This window comes from Rana temporaria, chromosome 2, assembly GCF_905171775.1.
Source record: "Rana temporaria chromosome 2, aRanTem1.1, whole genome shotgun sequence".
In the NCBI taxonomy this organism is placed as follows: Eukaryota; Metazoa; Chordata; class Amphibia; order Anura; family Ranidae; genus Rana; species Rana temporaria.
The window spans coordinates 514,975,658-514,990,515 of record NC_053490.1 but is presented as its reverse complement, the minus strand read 5'-3'; the positions used below and the strand labels follow the sequence as shown (position 1 = coordinate 514,990,515).

Genomic DNA, 14,858 nt, shown 5'->3' with positions numbered 1-14,858 from the left:
CTATCTATCTATCTATCTATCTATCTATCTACATGTCTATCTATCTATCTATCTATCTATCTATCTATCTATCTATCTATCTATCTATCTATCTATCTATCTATCTATCTATCTATCTATCTATCTATCTATCTACATGTCTATCTATCTATCTATCTATCTATCTATCTATCTATCTATCTATCTATCTATCTATCTATCTATCTATCTATCTATCTATCTACATGTATGTCTCTCTAGTTATCTATCTATCTATCTATCTATCTATCTATCTATCTATCTATCTATCTATCTATCTATCTATCTATCTATCTATCTATCTATCTACATGTCTGTCTATTTATATATCTACATGTCTATTGATCTTCATATCTTTCTACATGTCTGTTTATCTATCTATCTATCTATCTATCTATCTATCTATCTATCTATCTATCTATCTATCTATCTATCTATCTATCTATCTACATGTCTGTCTATTTATATATCTACATGTCTATTGATCTTCATATCTTTCTACATGTCTGTTTATCTATCTATCTATCTATCTATCTATCTATCTATCTATCTATCTATCTATCTATCTATCTATCTATCTATCTATCTATCTACATGTATGTCTCTCTAGTTTATCTATCTATCTATCTGTCTGTCTGTCTATTTATCTACATGTCTGTCTCCTCTATCTATCTATCTATTTATCTACATGTCTATCTATCTATCTATCTACCTGTCTGTCTGTAGGCCCTATTGCGGGCGAGTGATCAGGGGGGGGGGTTGGTTGTGGTATTGTTTGCGCCCCCCCAAAAAAATGGAGCACCAGCCGCCACTGCTACAAACTATATGACTGAATCAGTTCTGATATTGCCGCTTTACTAACCTGACAGCTTATTATTCTAAATAGGAAACCTTCATTTTTTATTTATTTTTTGCAAATATTAAAGACTCTAACTACCAGCAAGAATGAGTGCTTACATTTAAAGAGCACCTGTCATTTCTGATCCATCATGGCAGCGCCTGTTAGCGAGCATAACTATAATAAGGTAATTGTGCGCTGCCACCTAGTGGTAAGTGAATACATGTTAACTAACACAAAATGTCAAATATGTGATGTAAAAATCTAGCTGCTGCTATCACCTGGGCGTTCTCACAAAACAACAATATGGCTAAAAGTGATGAAAATGTAATCGCGTTCCTATAGGCTAAAGAACAAAAAAACTAAAACTAATGTTAAATGATAAGGATAATAAAAGGTGTCAGTGTCAATGCATACACATATGAATAATAAGGCAAGTATGTAGGATGAATAATCATAAAAAAAAAAGAAGTCCATGTGCATGAAAATAATTAGATGAAAATTAAAGAGGAAGTAACCCCCCTCCGAAAAACGGGGAAAAAAAAAAACCTGCAAGAGAAAGGCATAATGAGCCAGTATGCATAGATCATTATGTGGCACTTACCTGATATCGAAGCCCCCGAAGTCCTCCTCGTTCACCGCCGCCGCCATGTCCCCTCGCAGATACTTCCTCTTTTCGCTGCTCCGGGGCTGTGATTGGCCGGAGCGTGCGTGCAGGACGGCAGGTCCCCACAAATGCGTGGAAATACGGCATTTACCCCTTTAGTGCGCCTGCGCCATTCTCTACAGCGCACATGCGCCGTAGACATCGCCGCCTGTAATTAGTGTAAATATCTTCTAAACCATGCAGGTTTAGGAGATATTTCTTGCACCTACAGGTAAGCCTTAATCTAGGCTTACCTGTAGGTGTAAGATGTGTGGTTGGGTTTACAACCACTTTAGGAGTCTTCTTATAAATGGCGCACTTCAAAATTTCACTGTGAAAAACGTGCTTCACAAACAAAACGGCAATCCGTGACTAGTGCTCCCTTCACCAGGTGCAATGGAAGCCTATCTCCTTCATAGACCCTAATTGGGTCAAACACGCTCACGTTCAGGAGTGATTCTCATCAGCAAATGGCTCCACATTGATCTCCTGATAGCGAGCATCCACTCACCTGCTGCCGCCACGTCCCTCACCTTGTTGTGTCACTACCGCATCACCAGCCGTCCCATTAAAGTGAATGGGACTGTCGGGGAGTCAATAGCAGGTCAGAGGAGGAGCCGCTGCGGGACAGAGATGACAGTTGCTCTTTAAAAATTATGATTTATATATCGACTTGATATAAATCAAATCCACCCTGCCACTAAGCAGTAAAGTTAAAGTGGTTGGAAATCTGGGACATGAAATATGAATAAAGCATATCCCTCTATAGTGTGTACTTGTCTCGAATTCAGAGCACTAAGTGTCATTTCTGTCTGCTGCTTCCTTCCTCTGCTATCGGCATGAGTCGCATCTGACAAGTTTTCCTGGCACCAAAAGATAAAAAGGTGACAGGGGAGGCATCTCCAGGACACAGCCTGTGATTGACAGCCTCAGCTCTGTTCATGTGTGCTGTGCAAAACAAGTTTGTCCTTTCCTTTGATTAGCTCTCAGGTTTCCTCACTCCGCAGAGTATAATTCCAGCTCCCTTTTGCGCAAACCAATCAATATATGTTTATTGGGATTTTTTTTTTACCAAAAACGTATCAGAAAAAAAATGGCATGAATTTTATTTGGGTACAGCGTCGCACAACAACGCAATTGTCAGTTAAAATAACGCAGTTCTGTATCGCAAAAAAATGTCCTGGCCATGAAAGGGAGTAAATAATCTGGAGGTCAAGTGGTTAACCACTTCAATACTGGGCACTTTCGCCACCCCCTTCCTTCCCAGACTAATTTTAAGCTTTCAGCGCTCTCGCACTTTCAAGGACAATTGCGCGGTCGTGCTACACTGTACCCAAATGACATTTTTATCATTTTGTTCCCACAAATAGAGCTTTATTTTAGTGGTATTTATATTCATGACTCGGTTTTTTATTTTTTGCGACATAAGCGAAAAAATTGTGGACATTTTGAAAAAAAATATATATATTTTTTCTTCTTTCTATTTAAAAGAAATCCAATAAAATCAAATTTTGTCATAAATTTAAGCCAAAATGTATTCTGCTACATGTGTTTGGTAAAAAAAAATCCCGGTAAGTGTATAATAATTGGTTTGTGTTATCAAGGACAGATGTATGCAGATGATCATGTACAGATGTGCGCAGGTGATCACGGACATATTTGTGCAGATGATCATTGTGACATATGATTTTACTGTTACATATGTGGGGACATGTGTTTTGGGGACACTATTTTGGGGACTTGTGTGTTTACACTGTGTGGGGACACTAGAGTAATGATCAGTGTGTAAAAAAACAGCTCATACACACTGATCACCGGCCAGCTGCAGAGATCTGCTCTCCTCTCCTCACTGACAACTTCCGTGTGAGGAGAGGAGAGCCAATCGCCTAGCAACCAGCTCTCTATTTACATCACATGATGGCTGTGATTGGACACAGCCGTCATGTGATCAGGAGGGCCAATCACAGAGCCCTCCTGCCGATCGAAGATGCGCCGACACAAGCTCATCGGGATCGCGCCGATGCGCGGACACGCGCGTGATCCCCCTCCTTCTGAGGGACGTTCCTGAATGTCCACTCAGGAGGAAGCACCCACTCAGCCGTATATGTACAGTGGCCGGATGGAAAGTAGGTAAAAAGCGCATTTCCAAGATTGACCCATTTCCCGTGGTGGTGGGAAATTCAAACTGTTGCTCAGCGGTGTTAACAAAGAGGTAGCAGAAGAGGCAGTGCTTAACCACTTGCTTACTGGGCACATAAACCCCCTTCGTTCCCAGGCGAAATTTCAGCTTCCGGCACTGCGTTGCTTTAACTGACATTTGCGCGGTCGTGCGACGTGGCTCCCAAACAAAATTGACGTCCTTTTTTTCCCCACAAATAGAGCTTTATTTTGGTGGTATTTGATCACCTCTGCGGTTTTTATTTTTTGCGCTATTAACAAAAAAAGAGTGACAATTTAAAAAAAATATATATATTTTTTACTTGTTGCTATAATAAATATCCCAATTTTTTTTTTTAAAAACAATTTTTTTTCTCAGTTAAGGCCGATACGTATTTTTCGACGTATTTTTTTTTAAAAAAAAAATCGCAATAAGCGACTGGTTTGCGCAAAAGTTATAGTGCCAACAAAATGGGGAACAGAATTATGATTTTTTTTTTATTATTTTTTTTTTTACTAGTAATGGCGGCGATCTGCGATTTTTATTGGGACTGCGATATTGCGGCGGACGTATCGGACACTTTTGACACAAATTTGGGACCATTCACATTTATACAGCGGTCAGTGCTATAAAAATGCACTAATTACTGTATAAATGTGACTGGCAGTGAAGGGGTTAACACTAGGGGGTGAGGAAGGGGTTAAATGTGTATCCTGGGTGTGTTCTAACTGTGTGGGGGGAGGGGGGTGACTGGGGGAGGTGACCGATGCTGTGTCCCTATGTACAAGGGACACAGATTGGTCTCCTCTCCTCTGACAGCACATGGAGCTCTGTGTTTACACACAGAGCTCCACGTCCCTGCTGTCTTACCGACGATCGCGTGTACCCGGCGGACATCGCGGCCGCCAGGCACACGCATCGGCTTCCCAGCGATGCGCCGGGACAGTGTTTACCCGCTGCGCGCCCCCCAGAGGCGCGCCCGTGTAATGCACTTTAAAAGACGTCCAAAGACGTCCACTTGGCACCTGAGAGCCGCGCTGTTGACGTCTTTTGTCAATAGCGCGGGTCTCAAGTGGTTAAAATTGATCATCCTTATCCATACTTTGTACATGTATTTTAGGGGTTTTCCTAGAGTTAAGCTTTAGAGCATTACTTACCCCCTGCTTCCTGTGAAAAATTGAATATACAGGAGGGGTTGACGCTTGGGTCACGATATCTTCCTTTAAGCAGAGAGTTCCCATTAACATCATGCTCAGACTTTTGTGTTTTTATCTCTGGTGGAGTCATGGTGATGATGATGTCCGTCCCGGGGGCTGAACATGTAAATTCATTCGATAGACCTATAGCGAAAAATAGGATTAGTTCAGTGGTTGTCAACTTATGAGCTAAAGGGGGCCTCAAATGCAGCCCCCGACATCACCAAAAGGTCAGACATAATGTTCAATAAATGTAATGCTTAAAGGGGTTGTAAAGGTACAATTTTTTTTCCTTAAATAGCTTACTTGGAGCTGCGGTGGCTCAACGCGATTGGCACTGCGCTGATAAGCCATTCACCTCTGCAGCTAGGGGTTCGGATCCCGGTCTCGGCTACATGTGAATTGAGTTTGGTGGTCTCAGCCCGGCTCCCGGTGGGTGTGCTATGCGAGGTAAGCCTGCGCTTAGTACACCCACCCCCCTCCCACAAAAACCACCACACTTACACGCACTCGAAATTGGGTTAACATGCACGCACTTTGACCACGCGGTCTCTAAAAAAGAGAGGCGAAGGACTAACGGGGCTGATTGAGCGGGCTAGATCCTCTCACTCCCTTATAGGGAGTCCCTCTGCCCCGTTGTGCTTCAAAGCGGAGCAGGTAGGGCGGGCTGTGTGGGAGGACCCCCTCACACACCCGCCATTGCCACCGGGGGCATGGAGAAAGGTGGCAGATTGCCTCTGGGGGAGGCCTGCCTACTCCCAACTCCTGCAGTCCGACTCTTCTCTCGAGTACACGCGCAAAATACACTTTAAAAAAAAAAAAGCTTACTTTACCTTAGTGCAGTCTTCCTTCACTTACCTCATCCTTCCATTTTGCTTTTAAATGTCCTTATTTCTTCTGAGAAATCCTCAGTGTCGTGCTCGCCCCCTCCCTTGGACTACTGGAGAGTCAGGATGCTCTCTACGTTGCAGATAGAGAAAGGAGCTGTGTGTTAATGGGCGTCCTGACTTTCCTGTAGTCCAAGGGAGGGGGCGAGCACGACACTCCACACCAGGGAGAAAGCCTCGCATTACTGTGTGTAGTTACAGACAGAAGAACAGGAAGTGAGGATTTCTCAGAAGAAATAAGGACATTTAAAAGCAAAATGGAAGGATGAGGTAAGTGAAGGAGGACTGCACTAAGGGAAAGGAAGCTATTTAGGGAAAAAAAATTGTACCTTTACAACCCCTTTAAGAGTGTGAACAGTATACATTGTTGGCTGGGGATACAGTGCATCCGTAAAGTATTCACAGCACTTCATTTTTTCAACATTTTGTTATGTTACAGCCTTATTCCAAAATGGATTAAATTAATTATTTTCCTGAAAATTCTACACACCATACCCCATAAAGACAACGTGAAAGAAGTTTGTTTGAAATCTTTGAAAATTTATTAAAAAAACAAAAAACAAACAAACATGTACATAAAGTGGAGGTTCATCCAAAAAATACATTTTTAACATTACATTGAGCCGAGTTGTCCTAATGACAATCGGCTGTTTTTTTTCCCCGTACATACCGTATTTTCACCGCCGCTTCCGGGTATGTCTTCTGCGGGACTGGGCGTTCCTATCTGATTAACAGGCTTCCGACCGTCGCATACTACGCGTCACGAGTTGCCGAAAGAAGCCGAACGTCGGTGCCCAGGCGCCGTATAGAGCCGCACCGACATTCAGCAACTCGTGATGCGCTGTATGCGACGGTCGGAAGCCTGTCAATCAGAGAGGAACGCCCAGTCCCGCAGAAGACATACCGGGAAGCAGCGGTGAAATACGGTATGTACGGGAAAAAAAAAAAACAGCCGATTGTCATTAGGACAACTTGGCTGAATGTAATGTTAAAAATTTATTTTTGGGTGAACCCCCGCTTTAAGTATTCACAACCTTTGCTCAATACTTTGTTGAAGCACCTTTGGCACCAATTACAGCCTCAAGTCTTTCTGAGTATGATGCTACAAGCTTGGCACACCTATTTTTGGAAGTTTCTCCCATTCTTCTTCTTAAGCTCCATCAGGTTGGATGGGGAGCGTCAGTGCACAGCCATTTTCAGATCTCTCCAGAGATGTTTAATCGGGGTCAAGTCTGGGCTCTGGCTGGGCCACTCAAGGACATTCACAGAGTTGTCCCGTAGCCACTCCTTTGTTATCTTGGCTGTGTGCTTAGGGTTGTTGTCATATTGGAGGATGAACCTTCACCCCAGTATAAAGGTCCAGAGTGCTCTGGAGCAGGTTTTCATCAAGGATGTCTCTGTACATTACTGCATTCACCTTTCCCTCGATCCTGACTAGTCTCCCAGTTCCTGCCACTGAAAAACATCTCCATAGCATGATGCTGCCACCACCATGCTTCACGGTAGGGATGGTATTGTCCAGGTGATGAGTATGGATATGCCGAACACCCCCCTGTTCGGTTGGCACCAGAATCTTCGAACGGACCGACCGTTCGCGCGAACATTTAGAACCCCATTGACGTCTATGGGACTCAAATGTTCGAATTCAAAAGTGCTAATTTTAAAGCCTAATATGCAAGTTATTGTCGTAAAACAGGTTTGAGAACCCGGGTCTTGACCCAGGGAACATGTATCAATGGAAAACAAAGTTTTAAAAACAGTCGTTTTTTCTGGACCAGTGATTTTAATGATGCTTAAAGTGAAAAAAGAAAAAGAAAAATTCCTTTAAATATCGTACCTGCTGGATGTCTATAGTATGCCTGTGAAGTAGAACTGTCCCTGCACAAAATGAGATTACTATAAGAAAAAAGTCATTTAAAACTGCTTGCGGCTTTAATGTAATGTCTGGTCCCTGCAATATGGATGAAAATCATTGACAAAAATAGCACAGACACAGACAGTACACACACCACGTAGGTTTAGGTGCAAACTGCAGAGGACACAGGCAGTACACACCAAGTAGCTTTAGGTGCACACTGCAGAGGACACAGGCAGTACACACCAAGTAGTTTTAGGAGCAAACTGCAGAGGACACGTGCAGTACACACCAAGTAGCTTTAGGTGCACACTGCAGAGGACACAGGCAGTACACACCAAGTAGCTTTAGGTGCAAACTGCAGAGGACACAGGCAGTACAACACGTGAGAATACTGCAGCTAGCACAATCACCTGCCTGCCAGTAAATTAGGAATAGCTGATCTAGCTAAACTATACAGTGTATAAATATATGTACAACACCTGGGATGCATATATATCCTCTACACACTGTAACTTTAACTGACTAGCCTGCCTGCTCTATCTACCTACAAAAAATTACACTCTCTCTCCGCAACACACTACACAAGGCCAACCTGCAGGCGGCCTTTTATAGTGTGGGGTGTGTACTAAACACCCTGAGCCATAATTTGCCAAAGCCACCCTGGCTTTGGCCAATTATGGCTCTCCGTTTTTTGCAAGCTGTGATTGGCCAAGCATGCGGGTCATAGTGCATGCTTGGCCAATCATCAGCCAGAAATGCACTGCGATGCCGCAGTGAATTATGGGCCGTGACACTCTACTGGAATTTGGCACGAATGGTCGAAAATACGATGTTTGAGTGGAACGTGAGTTTGACTCGAACACAAAGCTCATCCTTGGTGATGAGCGCTGCCTGGTTTTCTCCAGACATGACGCTTGCCATTCAGGCCAAAGAGTTCAATATTTGTTGCATCAGGAATTTATGTTCGGGTTTCTTTTAGCAAACTCCAGGCGGGCTGTCATGTGCTTTTTAATGAGTGGCCACTCTACCATACAGGCCTGATTGGTGGAGTGCTGCAGAGATGGTTGTTCTTCTGGAAGATTCTCCTCTCTCCACAAAGAAACGCTGGAGCTCTGTCAGAGTCGCCATCGGGTTCTTGGTCACCTCCCTGACTAAGGCCCTCCCCCCATATCACTCAAATTGGCCACTGGCCAGGCAGCCTCCTCTATGAGGAGCCCCGATGGTTCCAAATTTCTTCCATTTACGGATGATGGAGGCCACTGTGCTCATTGAGTCTTTCAATGCTGCAGAAATGTTTCTGTTCCCTTCCCCAGATCTGTGCGCCCATACAATCCTGTCTCGGAGGTCTACAGACAATTCCTTGGACTTCATGGCTTGGTTTGTGCTCCGACATGCACCGTTACCTGTGGGACCTTATATAGACCGGTGTGCCTTTCCAAATCATGTCCAATTAATTGAATTTACCACAGGTGGACTCCAATCAAGTTGTAGAAACATCTCAAGGATGATTAGTGGAAACAGGACGCACCTGAACTAAATTGCGTGTGTCATGGAAAAAGCTGTGGGATGTTTTTCATTTTTAATAAATTTGCAAAGATTTCAAACAAACTTCTTTCACGTTGTCATTATGGGGTATTGTTTGTAGAATTTTGGGGAAAATAATGAATTTAATCCATTTTGGAATAAGGCTGTAACATAATAATATGTGGAAAAAGTGAAGGGCTGTGAATACTTTCCGGATGCCCTGTATGCTGCACAAGACATTATAAAACTGGGAACATGTTACCAGAGGCTGATAGAGATCAATGATATTACCCTAATAAGTTGTGGAGGTCCGGAGATTGCACATCATATACCAAAGGGCCAGAACAGAAAATAGGTTCCTCCTATGCTGACATCTGCTGATGAAATCTGGTACTGCAAACTCTTTTCTAAAGGGGGCCTTTCACACTGATCAGTTTTTGATGCTCTTTTGGGGTTTAAAAAGCAGAAGAAAAATGCATCCCAAATGCTGCAGTGGGGAAAGAGATTATTTAATCCCCAGTAGATTTTGTAAGTTTGCCCACTTACAAAGAAAAAAGGGTCTATAATTTTTATCATAGGTGTATTTTAAGTGACAGAAACGGTATATCAACCAAAAATCCAGAAAAAAAAAAATTACATGATACAAATGTTATAAATTGAGTTGCAGTTCAGTGAGTAAAATAAGTATTTGGGGCCTAATCCTCAAAAGAGATACGACGGAGTAACTGCTGTTACTCCGTCGTATCCCTTGTCCTAACTATGGAACTGATCCACAGAATCAGTTTCCCATAGTTAGGACGAAGATCCGACAGGTGTAATTGAATTACACTGTCGGATCTTAGGATGCAGTACCGCATCCGCCGATGGGGGCATTTCGCGTCGAAATGCCGCCTCGGGTATGCAAATTAGGACTTACGGAGATCCACGAAGCTTTTCAGCTTCGCTTTTTCTCCGTAAGTTTTATTTTGCAAACGCAAAATTAGGGCTGCTTTTACAAGGTGTAAACTGTTTACACCTTGTAAAAACAGACCTTTCTTGCTAGCGACGCGATTTTTTTTTTTGCCGCCGTTTCTTTTTTTTACCCGACGCAACTTTATTGTCCCGTCGCAATCCACAAAGCCCGACGTAACGTAATTTCGCGCTATGCACGTCGGGAAAATGACGTCACGAGCATGCGCAGTACGGCCGGCGCGGGAGCGCGCCTCATTTAAATGGGAATCGCCCCCTGGAGAAGAGGAACGCCTTGCGCCGGCCCGATTTAAGTTACACCGCTCAAAATTTCTAGGTAAGTGCTTTGTGGATCGGGCACTTAGGTAGAAATTTTGCGGCGGTGTAACTTAAATAGGAAAAATTACGTTACGCCCGCTGGCTGAGGATTTGGCCCTTGATCCCCAAGCAAAACATGACTTAGTACTTGGTAGAGAAACCCTTGTTGGCGAGCAGAGGTCAGACGTTTCTTGTAGTTGGTTACCTGGGGCCAGATCCACATACATTTAGATGGGCGCAGCGTATCAGAGATACACTACGCCGCCGTACCTTACCTGGCGTATATTCGAATCCTCAGCGAGTTTGCGCCGTAAGTTACGGCGGCGTAGTGTATTTCTGGTGGCGGATTTGAAATTGGGCGGGTTTCATTAAAATGAAGCGCGTCCCCGCGCCGAATGAACTGCGCATGCGTCGTCCCGAAATTTCCCGCCGTGCATTGCGCTAAATGACGTTGCTAGGACGTCATTATTTTTACTTAGACGTGAGTTACGCCCATCCCTATTCACGAACGACTTCCGAAAAAAAAAAAAATTCAAATTTCGACGCGGGAACGACGGCCATACTTAACATGGCAAGTCTATCTATACGCCACAAAATACCAGCTTTAACTATACGCCGGAAAAAGCCGACTACAGACGACGTTAGAAAATGCGACGGCCGCGGAACGTTGTAAATTGCTAATTTGCATACCCGACGTGGAAAACGAGGCGAACTCCACCCAGCGGGCGCTGAAGTATTGCATCTAAGATCCAAAGGCGTACGAAGCCGCACGCCTGTCGGATCTTACCCAAATGCCGTTGTATCCTGGTTTGAGGATTCAAACTAAAGATACGACGCAGGAAATTTGAAAGTACGCCGGTGTATCAGTAGATACGCTGGCGTACTTGCTCTCTGGATCTGGCCCCAGGTTTTCACACATCTCAGGAGGGATTTTGCTCCACTCTTCTTTACAGATCTTCTCTAAATCCTTAAGGTTTCTTGGCTGTCGCTTGGTAACTCGAGGTTTCAGCTCCCTCCATACATTTTTTAATATGATTAAGATCTGGAGACTGGCTGGCCACTCCACGATTTTATTGTGCTTCTTCTTGAGCCACTCCTTTGTTTTCTTAGCGGTATGATTTGGGTCATTGTCCATTGGCCCCTCAATGTGGAAAAGTCATTCTGTACTACGACACTTTTTTCCCCTCGCTGATACCGATTACGATAGATTTGTTTTAATGTCATGTGACAGTGCCACGAATATGCATCACTGATGATGCGTGGACTTTGTCAGCAGGTTTTTTTTTCTTTTTACAATGCTTTTTTCTTTGGGGGGGGGGGGGGGGGGAGTAGAGGACGGTGTCAGTATGTTTATTACATTTTTTTTTACAATTTCACCTTTTAAATATTTATTACAATCATGTTTTTTTTAAATCAGCCCTGTTGGGGGGGGGGGGGGGCTTTGCTGAGATATGGGGGGCCTAAACAGACCCCGGACATCTCCTCCTTTGGGACAGGAAAAGGGACTAAGGACACAGATTCCCCAGTCCCTTTCTCTGTAGCCTCAGCTGCACTGGAGATGAATGGAGGAGACAGAGGCTCCTCCCCATTCATAAACGGAAGCATCATAAACACAGTTTACGATGCTCAGTTATGAATGCACAGTCAGTGATCACTGACTGTTCATTTGGAAAAGGAAGAAGCCAGTAAATGACAGCTTACCAGCTTCTTCCTCCACTCTCCATCCTGAAAGGCAGCAGAGGAGCAGAGCACAGGGGGAGCAGAGCATGGGGGAAGGAGTAGAGGAGGACACAGAGGGGGACTGGAGGAGGATACAGGGACATTAAGGGGTGATTGGTGTGGAGAAGCGGCTGTCAGCTGCTATATTGAAATCTATACAGGGGGATCGGTGCTTGTAACCCCACCGATCATCCCTGACTGCCGAAGTATCTGGGCATTTTCTCGAGTACAAGTACTCGCGAAAATGCTCGTCTTCGGTACCAATACTAGTATCATTACCGGGACAGCCCTATCCTGTACCTTTAGCAGAGAAACAGCCCCAAAGCATAATGTTTCCACTAGGGTTGTCCCGATACCACTTTTTTAGGACCGAGTACAAGTACCGATACTTTTTTTCAAGTACTCGCCGATACCGATACTTTTTTTTAAATGTGTCCCCAAATGCAGCCATGTCCCCCTACATATGCAGCCATGTCCCCCCATACCTAGATGCCGCCGCCGCATGGGTTAAACAGCGTGCGCGGAACATCACAGCTTTCATTTGAATAGCTGTAGTGTTCCCGCTGCGCCGCGTATAGACACTCCCCCTTGCTCGGGATTGGACATAACCCGAGCAAGGGGGAGTGTCTATACGGGACGGGAAATACTACTGCTATTCAAATGAAAGCTGTGATATTCCCCGCACGCTGTTTAACCCATGCGGCGGCGGCGTTGTTGCGGTATGCAACGGGTCGGCGGCGGCGGGGGGGTCGGTGGGTGTGCTAATCAAGTATTCTATTTAGGTATCGGGGGTATTTGCGGGAGTACAAGTACTCCCGCAAATACTCGGTATCGGTCCCGATACTGGTATCGGGACAACCCTAGTTTCCACCTCCGTGTATGACTGTAGGGATGGTGTTCTTATGGTCAAAGTCAGCATTTTTCTTGCTCCAAACGTGGGGAGTTGAGGCCAAAGAGCTATATTTTGGTCTCATCTAACAACAGGACTTTCTCCCACTCCTTCTCTGAATCATTCAGATGTTCACTGTCAAACTTCAGATGGGTCCGTACATGTGCCTTCTTGAGGAGTGGGACCTTGCAGGCGCAGCAGGAATTCAAGCCATGGCGTATTGTGTTACCAATGGTGTGTTTGGTGACTGTGGACCTAACTGCTTTGAGTTTATTCACAAGCTCCTCCCGTGTAGTTCTGGGCTGGTCCCTCCCTTATCTTATGATCATCCTCACCCCATGAGGGGAAATCTTGCATTAAGCTCCAGCCTGAGGGCGATTGATGGTTATTTAGAATTTCTTCTATTTCTGAATAATCGCTATAACAGTTGTCTCCTTCTCACCAAGGTTCTTGCTGATGGTCTTGTAGCTCATTCCAGCCTTGTGCAGGTCTACAATCTTGTCCCTGGTTGTCCTTTGACAGCTCTTGGATCTTGCTCATGATGGTAAGATATAAATGGAAGAGATTCTGTGGACAGGTGTCATTAGGAGCACCTTCTTAAATTGACAGGACTAATCTGTGTACCACATGAGCACTTACTGTAGCCACTAGCTAGTCTGTGGGAGACAGAATTATTGTTGGTTGGTAGGGGATCAAATACTTATTTCACTCACTGAACGGCAACTCAATTTATAACATTTGTATTATGTGTTTTTTCTGGATTTTTGGTTGATATTTTGTCTCTATCATTTAAAATACACCTATAACAATTATAGGGCCAGATTCACGTACAATTGCGCCTTTGGAAACTTAAGCCATTTAAGTTACACCGCCGTAAGTTTTCAGGTTTAGTGCTCGATCCACAAAGCACTTACCTGGAAACTTGCGGCGGTGTATCGTAAATGCGTCCGGCGCAAGGCGGGCCAAATTGAATGGGCGGCTAACATTTAAATTAGGCACGCGCCCGCGCCGGACCTACTGCGCATGCTCCGTTTCCTAACTCCCGCCGTGCTTTGCGCAAGGTGACGTCATTTTTTCGAACGGCGACGCGCGTATCGTACTTCCGTATTCCTGGACGGCTTACGCAAACGACGTTAAATTTTGAATTTCGACGCGGGAACGACGGCCATACTTTATACAGCAATACACTTGCTGACTAAAGTTAGGGCACCAAAAAAACTTTGCGACGGGAAACTAGACTAGCGGCGACGTAGCGAACGCGAAAATCCGTCGTGGATCCGCCGTAACTCCTAATTTGCATACCTGACGCTGGTTTACGACGCAAACTCCCCCCAGCGGCGGCCGCGGTACTGCATCCTAAGATACGACAGTGTAAAACAATTACACCTGTCGGATCTTAGGGATATCTATGCGTAACTGATTCTATGAATCAGTCGCATAGATAGAAACAGAGATACGACGGCGTATCAGGAGATACGCCGTCGTATCTCTTTTGTGAATCTGGCCCATTGACCCTTCATTTCTTTGTTAGTGGGAAAACTTACAAAATCTGCAGGGGATCAAATAATTATTTTCCCCACTGTGTGGAATTCTTCATTCTGCAGGTGCGATGTGCTTTTGAAAAGTCTAAAACCCCAAACAGCATTGTTAAAGTGATTTCAAAGGCTTGTGTTTCTGTTTTGTTCTTTAAATAACAAACATGTCATATTAATCTGCTCTGTGCAGTGGGCTTGCCCAGAGCAGCCCGGTCCTCCTCTACTTGAGTCCCCTGCCGGCGCTCCTGGCCCCTCCCTCCTGTCACCAACTCTTTCTCTCCTCATTGGCTGTGATTGACAGCAGCAGGAGCTAATGGCTCCAGC

The 14,858-nt window shown here is 44.5% G+C and overlaps 1 protein-coding gene across 1 annotated transcript in view; it reads right to left on the bottom strand.

Moving 5' to 3' along the window:
* LOC120927973 overlaps nt 1-14,858 on the bottom strand; it is a 76,031-nt gene that overhangs the window by 46,465 nt on the left and 14,708 nt on the right. Inside the window, exon 3 of the mRNA XM_040339008.1 lies at nt 4,818-5,000. Within this exon, the coding sequence (XP_040194942.1) occupies nt 4,818-5,000 (183 nt within the window). The remainder of the gene's footprint in view (nt 1-4,817; nt 5,001-14,858) is intronic.